At 37.7% G+C, this 10,791-nt stretch overlaps 1 protein-coding gene across 1 annotated transcript; it reads right to left on the bottom strand.

Moving 5' to 3' along the window:
* Window positions 1–8,290: 8,290 nt before the first annotated feature.
* LOC145169296 (uncharacterized) lies at window positions 8,291–10,431 on the bottom strand. The gene has a single exon (XM_079087873.1). It carries the CDS (start codon window positions 10,249–10,251, stop codon window positions 8,473–8,475), a length of 1,779 nt encoding a protein of 592 aa, XP_078943999.1. The 5' UTR covers window positions 10,252–10,431; the 3' UTR covers window positions 8,291–8,472.
* Window positions 10,432–10,791: the final 360 nt, after the last annotated feature.

The following is a 10,791-nucleotide window of genomic DNA, read 5'->3' as shown; positions in this document are numbered from 1 at the left end:
TTAATTATTGATCAATACTAATTAAATAATATGATTCCATATTAATATATTAGAACTTATAATATATTAATATAAATCATAAATATACTATTCTCAAAAGACTATCCATATAAATTGTGCCGGTGAAGTGCAACCCAAATGGACCATGCCGGGTCGGGTCAAGTACATATCAAATATAGTTATGGACTTAGACATTAATCCAACATATAGTTGATCAGGCTATATTGACCCTAGACATGATTACATAACTACCCAGGTTTAACCGCAGTATTCAACATCCAAAATACTTTTGTTTTGTTCTACTTAAGATACTGATTCTGGTACGTAGGTATATTTGTATACTTTTTGAGAAAATACTTGTATTTTAAAAGTATACTTTTAGTTCAGAGCACTTCAGCCCCTTTGTGTTTATAGTTGTATACCATGTAAGGGTCGCTATACTTAGTTCACTATAAACAATAGCTCTGATACCAATCTGTCACACCCCGAAACCGATGGCGGAAACGTTCCAGGGCGGAGGACGTCATGTATAGTATCATAACAGTTGTATCATAGTAAGCGAAGTAAACACAACCATTACATTATAATATGAGTATTTACATTGTTCAAAAACATGGTTTATACATAACGGTATATATAGCAAAAGTAAAAGACGTGACTTCAGAATGTTCCATCTTCTCCAAAAGTTGACGAGAGTATCTGTCTATTGATGCCCTGAGAATACAAGCAGTTTTAAAATATCAGCATAAAGCTGGTGAGTTCATAAGCGTTTAGATCAGGTGAAAGAAATGTTTCTTTAATCCTTTGAAAAGTATTTCCCAAGAAAATCCTATATTTTCTTATGAAAGAAGTTCGATTATCCATTAGTTAAACAACCTGTTTACGAAAGATTTAGTTATCCCAGGAAAATCCTATATTTTCCTTAAAAGTTGATAGTTGGTTATCGATTTCTGAAATGAGGTGTACAAGTATCTACCATACTTGTATCGTTAGATGTAGTTTCCTTGAAAACCATGTTTACTCTTGGTGAGATGTATTAGCCTTATTACATAAATAAAACTAATAAATAATTAGTGAACTAGATCCTAAGGGCATTACTAATGCCCTCTAGTAATCAAATCGGTTATTACTTTGAGGTTAGTTCACTTGTTTTATTATTACAAAAGTAAATCTCTGTTATCTTGGTTGCGAGTTTTATAACCATACATTAAACTAGATATGGCACGAAACAGGGCCAATATCCTTTTATGACTTTGTCACCCGTAGACCTAACGGTCCCACTGTAGCTAGCAGTGAGGTGTGGGATAGTCAGTCCCGTATAGATCTATACACAATAGTCACGTTCTCCCTACAAGAGATTCTGGTTATAAGGGCTACGTTTGCTTAGTAAGGTTGCTTCTTTTTATATCTCCTCAAAAAAATAAAGGCGAAAGGTTGCTTGCTTTACTTTGAGAAAGAAGTAGAAAGAAGGTATTATATAATAAATAAAAGTAAAAGCGCTCACGCGCTTTTTTTTCAATAAGGGGCGGGAAGAAGCGAGCCTCTCAGAGAAAAAAGTGCTAGTTGTAGCGCGCTAGCGCGCATTTGACTAAAAACATGGAAAGTAAAGGCTCTGGGCAACGAGTGGGGGGAGCCGACCAATCACCACCGGTCAATTCCGCTTTGGGGCCACCCCTTACTCTACCATTATTATAGGGGTATGGGGTTCGAGACAAAGAAAGATCAAGGCAGCATATCAGCTTTTCCTTTATACTTTACTTGGATCTGTTTTTATGCTATTAGCTATTCTGTTGATTCTTTTCCAAACAGGAACCACCGATTTACAAATTTTATTAACCACAGAATTTAGTGAGCGGCGCCAAATCTTTCTATGGATTGATTTCGGGTTGTTTTACTCTCTTTCAAACAGTAGACTTTTCCACCATTTTTGCTTGTGCTAGTGCCCCCAGAAATTCTTGGATTTCTCGCAATATGAGATTGAATGCCATGACTCTTATTTGTATTTTACTTCTTATTGGTGCTGCTGGGAAATCTGCACAGATAGGATAGCATACTTGGTCACCCGATGCTATGGAGGGTCCCACTCCAGTATCTGCTTTGATTCATGCAGCTACTATGGTAACAGCTGGCGTTTTCATGATAGCAAGGTGCTCCCCTTTATTTGAATACCCACATACGACTTTGATTGTTATTACTTTTGCAGGAGCTATGACGTCATTCCTTGCGGCAACCACTGGAATATTACAGAACGATCTAAAGAGGGTCATAGCTTAGCAAGGATAGAGAGACAAAAGGATAGCTTTGAAAGTAGGTAGGCTAGGGAGATGCTCAAACCGGGGCTGGATCGAATTCCTATAAGACTTCTATCCTTTTTCTCTTTCTTTCTTACTAGATTCCCCTGCCCCCTATATTCAATTAAAAGACTAGAAAACCTCTCTTGTGCGTCTACGTACCCGTCTTACCAATACTGATTAGCTTAAGACTGAAAATCTTAGTTAGATAGCATCTATTGTATTGTCTATCTTAATTCGCTTAAAGCCTTACTTTCAACTCGGCCTCCCGGTCAGTATATCCGAGTTCTACTTAAATAGTCTTGGTTTTCATATTCTTTATCTTTGATATGTGCTGTCCTTAATCGTCGGACGGCTGCCCTCCATCCCCTTCTTTCACGTGCGTGCCCTTCTTATCATTTGTTGGCTATCCCTTTGTATTTCATGGCATGGATACATGTGCCCTTTGGATTTGATGGCACTTCAACCGAGGGTCTTTTTTCATCCTTCGATGCTAACTCTAAACTCATGCTTCCACCTCCAGCTTAAGCACTTCTATCGATCAATTCTGATTCAAGATTTGAAACTGACAGCCGAACCCAACGAGTGAAGTATACGTAAGGAGTCAGAAGAAAGCAATAAAAAAAGAAAGATTTCAAGGCGATATCAATTCCGTCATATCTGAAAGAAATTCCTGAAACAAATAAAGAATTTTGTCACTACAAGAAATAAGGAAGGAATTCCATCAATAATTGCCAAATCCTAAATTTAGTCTTCACTGATAGATAGAAAGATAAATTCTGTAAAGCAAAGAAAAGAGAAGGCTTGAAATCAAATCCATCTTAATACGAAATTTTGAAATAAAAAATCTTTCCACTTCCAACGCACCTCCTTTCCATGCTATTTCTTTCTTTTCCACTTCATGACCAGGAATTATAGGTCGGCATTTCTTTCATTCCATCAAGAAAGGCACCTCTGGACGTCTGCTTCAACTTCAAGCCGGGGGACCATGGATCAAGATTTCTGGTTCCCCTTCGATTTTTAACTTCGCAGTCTGCTACTATTAGAGGGATATGGATTTCTTTCCCCCGGATATCGATTTATCGGGAGTGCTACTCTTTCCATCAAAGCAATCACACCCTTAATTCACACTCATTCTGCTTCACTCACACCCGAAAGAAAGCTAGCTCATCTCTTAGACTGGATCCGATCGTAGAGACTGATTGATCGGTCACCAACCTGCAAGACCAAGAATTTGAAGAATGGAATGTGTACGAGATACCATAAGGGCCCAATATCTCAATAGCACCTTTGTCCTACACTCACGAATCCGGTGGAGTGTTACCAAGGACGTGTCTCCAATCCTAAAATAACAAACTTACAAGTAATAGCATCGAAAATCCTGTTTATGTTTTGTATAAATCCTTTAGAAAATATCACATTCTATGATAAGATTTACAAGTTCCTTGCTTTAGTTATGAAAACTGTTTCTACGAGTTGATTTCTTAATCGATTGGTAAAACGGTTTTCTGAGTTAAAAGCATACTGAACATATAATTATTTTAAACAAAATAATATACTTGAGTACAAGTTTTCTTGTACTTTTGCTTGTATTCCCCCCTGAAAACATGAAAAACTCGGAAAAAGCGTAGGGGTATGAACTCACCTGAAGTGAGTGATGCGAATGTAAGATCGGAAAAAGGATGCTAAGTGTCAAGTGAAGTCTTGAGCACGCGTACGGATCCTATTTAGCATATAACGACATATATATATATGTATACAATTAGTGCTTACTCAACTAATCAGGTAAAGAATAACACTTTAAGGACTAAGAAATCGTTAATGGAAGTGTTACAATCACTTAGGATTGCATAAGAGGAGTGTATGGTCACCAAATGGAGCTTTCGGTCCAAGTGGTTCTCGTTCAGAAGGGTTCTCGGTCCGAAGGGTTCTCGGTCAGAAGGGTTCTCGGTCCGAAGGGTTTTCGGTCCAAAACCGAAAACTCCCGATCTTTGATGCATGTGGTGTTTCTCAACGGTTTTCAAACATGCAAAGGGGTTCTAGGTTATATCTGAAGCCTTAAGTGCGTTTTAAGGTCTTAAAGGCACTTTTCTTTAGGGTTTTCGGTTTAAGGAGATGCACTAAACCGAAAACTCTTTTTGTTCTTGGAAAATGACGATTTCAAGGCTTTAAACAAGAGTTTCAACTAGATAATAAGTGCAGAAAAGTTATACTTACGATTTAGAGGCTAAAAGAGTTGATTTTTGGACCAAAACACTAGTGTGTGTTCTTGGTGTTCTTGAATATTAAACCCAAAAAGATGAAGTTAATGGATGAAATCGAAGGGGGATGCTAGTTAGGAAGATCTATCAACGATTCAAGGTGAAAGAAACACTTACATTTTTCGAGAACTTGAAGATCAAAGTGAAGAACTCGATGATACTTGAGAGAGAATGGATGTTTTCTTGCTTGAAAAGGAAAGAATGATCCAAATGATCAAAAAAATATATATGTAAGATGGGGTTTTCGGTCCCTTGACCAAAAACTCTAAGGTCTTGACCGAAAACTCCTTCTCGAGGAGGTTTTCGGTTTACTTCATGCCTAGAACTTCAACAAATTCATCCTAACACTGATTCCTTTGATGCATTAAGTTTAGAATATTCTGTTAGTCCAAAAATAATACTGACATGAACATAAATAAATCCGAATTGATTTATTTAAACGCAAAGTCTTTCCCAAACTATCAAATTTGACGGAATTAAATAAAAACCCGAATTTGATTAACGGAAATTGAGTAAGGATAACGGAAAAAGTTTCGGGTTGTCACACCACCTCTCTAACACCCTCTCTTGAAACCCTAACCTTAGATTGACCCTTGTGAGCAAAAATAAGGTGTTTTAAGTGCTTTGGAGTGTTCTTGGTGCACCTTGGAGAAGAAGGAACTCATTGAAGAAGTGTTGGTTGCATTAGATCTTGTAGATCCAGACTTTGTTCACCTTGTTATTCTTCTAGAGGTATAAAGTTTCAATCTTGATGATGAAATTGTTAGATCTAGCTAGTTTTGGGTGTTAAGAGCTTTTGGTCACTTTAAGTGCATAAATTTTAGATCTTGAAAGTCTGTGACCTTGTTATGGATAAAGTTGGAAACTTTATCCATCTAAGCATCATTTTGATTCACATATGAAGGTTAGAGACTTGGACTTAATGAATTAAGTTGAAAAGATGCACTTTTGGGTCCCTTTGAGACTTAAAAACTAGATCTTGTTTGTTGGGACCATTCTAATGGATAAAGTTGGAAAGTTTATCTATTATGGAGCTATTATGAACCATAAAAAATATGATCTTGAGTATTGTATGTAACCCATGCATGTGTTAGATGGTCTTATTGGGTAAAGAACATAGGGTTTTGGACACTAAGCACTTAATAGCCATGTAAAGTCATAAAGTTGGAAACTTTATGACTTAGGACTTCATTTTGGGCTTGAGTCTAAGTTTTGGACGGAAGGGCTTAATGAAATAAGCTCTTAATGGAGTTTTGGGACTAGGTTGTGTACGCTAGGCGTACTTGGAGGTACATTGTGCATACGTGGTCAACGCCCCGCTTTTTGGTTAACATCAGAGTACGTTGGGCGTACTCTCTTGGTAGGCATGGCGTACTCCGCTGGGAAGCTATATTGACTTTTGGGACCTTGACCGTTGACTTTAACTTTGACCAGGGTTGACCAAGTTTGACTTAAGGGTATTTTGGGTATTTCGAGCTATAGTTAAGCCTTGGTCTCGATATGTTGAATAGGTGACCTTTAGAGCCAGTTGTCGGAGCAGAGATTCATTCAGATTGTTTTCAGGCTGAGAGGCGAGTTTTTCCTCAATATACTTTTGGGTCGAAGGCACCAAGGTCGGCCCATTGGATTGTTATCCTGGTTTACCGTATGTTGCTATGTTGTAGTAATCTGTTAGATTTGTATCCTAGTTCATAGGATGTTGCTATGCAGTGGTGATTTGTAGATCTGTCTGTTTGCCTGTTAAGTGATTATATGTTTATCTGTTATGTATATGTCGACATATTGTGTTGGGTTGAGGTTGTATTGCTTTGTGATGTAGCCAACAAACCCGGGAGCATTCCAGATATGAGTTGAGGGGCCGATTGGCATGCCAGACTCATACTGAGGGCTCAGGAGAATTCTAGATACGAGTTGAGGGCCCAATTGGCATGTCAGGCTCATAATGAGGGCCGAGGGTATTCCAATCTGATGACTGAGTGGACCTATTGTATATTGGCATTCCAGTCAGATGAGTGATTGGGCCAGGGAGCAAGCCAGACATAAGTTGTGGGCCCCGAGGGCAAGCCAGACTTATGCTGTGGGCTCGGGGGCAAGCCATATATGAGTTGTGGGCCCGATAGGCAAGCCATACTCATATTATGGGCTCAGGGGTAATCCCGTCTTTTAGCTGTTGACCCAGTACATGTTATTTGTTTTGTTTACATGGTAGTACTTTGGGGAAACTGACTAGACTTCGTGCTTACGGTTTCAAGTACTCCAAAGAATCGTGGGAAAGCGAAGACATGATCGTGTACATCTTCCAGTTTTTATGAAATTGGATCTTGGGAGACTCTGATTTTAAATAATGTTTGAAAACAATGGTTTTGTAAACACTTTTTTTTAGTAAATGAGTTGTTTTGAAAAGTTTAAATTTGTTGTAATCTTTGGGAGGTTACAGCTTCTTTGTTTGTTCTTGTTTGATTGGGGCTTGGAGGTCTGAGTCACGGCCCGAAGACCTGGTAGGATCAGTTAAGACTTGTTGGGCCCGAGTGATGTTGTTGATTAGTGGATTGGGGGTAGACCTGAGTGCTGTTGTCGGTTAGTGGATCGGGGGTAAGCCGAGTGTTGTTGTTGATTAGTGGATCGGGGGTAGATCCGAGTGTTGTTGTCGGTTAGCGGATCAGGGGTGAGCATGAGTGTTGTTAGCAGATAGCTAAGCAGGGTTGTCGGAGCCGAGTAGGAGTGTGGTCTAGTTCAATACATGACCAGTTTTCGTTAATCCCTTCGAAATCCATTGAGAATGACCATGTTCTTCTTCGATTACTTTATCGTGAGTATTCTAAAATTTATAATTGATTTTCAATCCTTATTTTGATAAAGATTCGATTGATTATTCTACGAATCTGCTATTTCATCTACCACAATATCTTCATATGATTAGAAATAGTCAATAATATTATTCTGTTACCATAAATCTAGTTGTTTATTTTTATAACTAAATTAAACAGTATATACAAATTACTACAAAGCCCTTTATTAATTAAATTTAAATAAAAAAAGATTATATATTGATGAGACAGGAATGAGTTTCACAGTTACACGATATATGTTTGTTTACGTACCATCCTATTCCTATCTCGTATTATCTATTTATATTAGAAATTTGGTATGTTTAAAATTTTAGTTTTACTTATGTAGTTTAAAAAAATAGATATTTTTTATAATAATTTATTTGTAAGAAAGTAAATGTTCCATATATTGGTGTTAACTTACTTATATTAATAGATTTTGTTGATTTATTTTTTTATAACAATAATCATATTAATGTTAATTATATTTAAAACCTGATAACTATAAATGGTATTATATTTTTAATTAGGTAAAAAAATCAGTTAAAAGCTGTAAAAATTAGCATTTTTGTCCACAATCAGTCTAAAAAAACATATCGAAATGCCCTCTGGTACGTAATAAGCCTCAGTTATGGAATCATGGTACCCAAAAGAAAGATTGATTGCCATGGAAATCTTGAAATACAACGTTTAGAAATTAAATATCCTCCTACCCATTTAAATGATAACATGTGTCATATTGGTATACTAAAATATCATTAAATGAGAATTAAATGTTACATATATCACTATTTAATTAGATAGAAGAATATGTAAGAACAAAAAGCAAAATGATATTTAATTTCTCACTCAGAAATGTGGGAAAAAGAATAACTCACATCTCTCTTCTACTGAAAAGAAGTTAATGTCCTTAACAAAATAATCCTGGAAAGTTGGTCCAGTCCCATCACATATATAACAAAGATTTATATCAACCACCAACGTCACCAATTTAATAGTTGCTATACATTTACAAGTGTAAATAATTAATTGTTAGCCTAAAATGCATAGTTGCCACCTCAAAATTCTTAAATGCAAATATACTGCTTGTCTTCAAGGAACAACAGCAGCATGATACATATTTAGATGATAAATAGCTTGAACCACCAAATCTTTCAACTCTGAATGCTGACCAACAATGCCTTTATCAGCCCCTTCTAAAGCTGTCAACACTCTCGCATGTACAAGAGCCTCACTGTTTCCAACATTCATAGCAAGGTAACACAAAAGCACTAACGCATGATACTTTGTCTTCTCACTCCCTCTCAACAATCTCATCAAAGGCATCACCCCATCAAATTCAATTATAGTCTTTGAATGCTCTGTGCATAGAAAATTCTCTGGGCAAGCGAATTTCCCGAGGGCGATGGCTGATTCCGTTCCGACGTCTGGATTCCAGTGACCGAGTTGTTTCACTAGCGGACCGATGATGCGGGTTTCTCTAGCGGGGAAAGTTCGAGCCAGATAACCGATCGCTCTGATCGCCGGAATCTTGGTTGGAGAGTCATCAGAATCGGAATCGGAATCATGAATCAGTCTCAAGAGTTGGTCGATTACGGCTTTTGCAGCGGGGGAATTTGACTTGAAAGCTGCACGTCTGAGATCAGGGTTTGATTCTGCTGCAGCTGTGATTTCCATGACATTCATCAAACAGTTGATCTGCAATTCACCTTTTTCTGTCTCGATAATTTTAGCTAAACAGAGTAACCCTTTTGTGTCTGTTATTATCCTACTGTTTGCAAGATTACCTCTTGCAAGCATCCATAAGGCTTTCGCACAATTAGTTTTCAATTCCAGTTTCAATTCAGATGGCTCGTTTTGTCTCTCTTTTCTGTTAATCGACCACATTGAAGAAGATGAAGTGTAATTTCTTGTATCTTGTTTATTAAACTGGACGATCGAATGAATACTTTGCTTCTGGGAATCATTGCCAACGAATGTTTCAAATGATAACAATGTAACGAGTGGTCTAATCACATTCTCTCTAGCAAATGCCTCTTGTGAAACTTCATCGTTTTCCGCCATTCTTGAAATTAATTTCACGATCGATATCTGAACCCTAATTGGGGATTTCTGAAAAGATTGTACTATAATTGGGACACCAAGCTCGTGTGTGATTAACCTAGCCCGGTCCTGATTGTTTGCCAAGTTAAAGAGTGTGTTGGAGGCCGTAATTTGGGCTTCCGGTGATGTATCTTCTTTCATAAGCTTTAACAATGGCGGAATTCCACTTTCTGCTACTATGATTTTTTTGTTCCTATCGTTATCATTTGCTAATGAACATAACCCATTTGCGACTTCGATTTTAACAGTTAAAGGACATAAATGAAGTGAAGATATATAAGACCAAACCCATGCTAAAATCGGATCGTTACTCGCAATTGGGGGTAAAGATAGAACAACGCCGAAATCTCCGCCGGTGTCGAATATGCTAAGCAACCATTTCATGTCACCAATTGATGCATCAAGAAGGTTAAAAAGTTTCCTGAAATCAGCGGCGCCTACGATAGTGACGACACGGAGGAACACACTTCGACGGCGGCACTTCCGTACAAGAACTAGGGCGCGTTTTAGAGTTCTGGTAACGTCGGCGAAGACACGGCGGACGGGGCGGTCGTAGAGGGAAGGCGCAGTGTTGGTGAACCGGACGAAAGACCGGAGCATCTGAGAGAGACGGTCGACAAGTTTTCCGACTTCGGTACATTCGAGTTTGTAGGATTTTGATTCGTCAACGGCTTGACGGATTCGATCAGATAGAACTATTGGGAACGATAAGATGTGTTCGATCGGTTGTTGTTGTTGTTTGGGGTCTTCGCCGGCGGCGAAGTCCATTGGTTAATGGAAGAGATGAATGGAAGTTGGAAAATTGGAGTTTGAAACTGAAGTTGGTTGGGTGGAATCCTGGTGTTCAAAACACGGCGAGGTTTTAAGTTCCTACGTTATCACGAAGAAAATGGTGTGCGCTTTTTGGGAGTGTAGTGTAGTTTGGTTTTGTTGAGGATGTTTTCGGTTTCCACGGAAGTTCTAGGAAATTGTGCGGTTTTTACATGTTAATTACAAAGAATGACTTCTCAAATTCCCCCGGAACGTACATGTTTTAATGTCGACATGGTATTTTAAAAAAAATGCTTACTGTTAAATGATTCAATATTTACCCGATGTAGATCTTGTCTTATCTTTAAAGTTAAGTTAAAGGTTTAAGTCTCACATCATAGATATAGATGTATTAAGGGATAGTTTAGGATTATGTTACATTTGTCTTTAAAAAAAATTCAATATTTTTATCTATTTATTTGGGTGTTGGTTTTTTTTCATTGATTACTTGATATATATTCTTTTAGCATAAATGTTTAAAATTCACTTTCATAACAG

Source organism: Lactuca virosa, chromosome 4, assembly GCF_052849685.1.
Source record: "Lactuca virosa cultivar CGN04683 chromosome 4, Lactuca_virosa_CGN04683_v6, whole genome shotgun sequence".
Taxonomy (NCBI): Eukaryota; Viridiplantae; Streptophyta; class Magnoliopsida; order Asterales; family Asteraceae; genus Lactuca; species Lactuca virosa.
The sequence above is the reverse complement of the archived record's forward strand: the minus strand, read 5'-3'. Positions and strand labels throughout refer to the sequence as shown.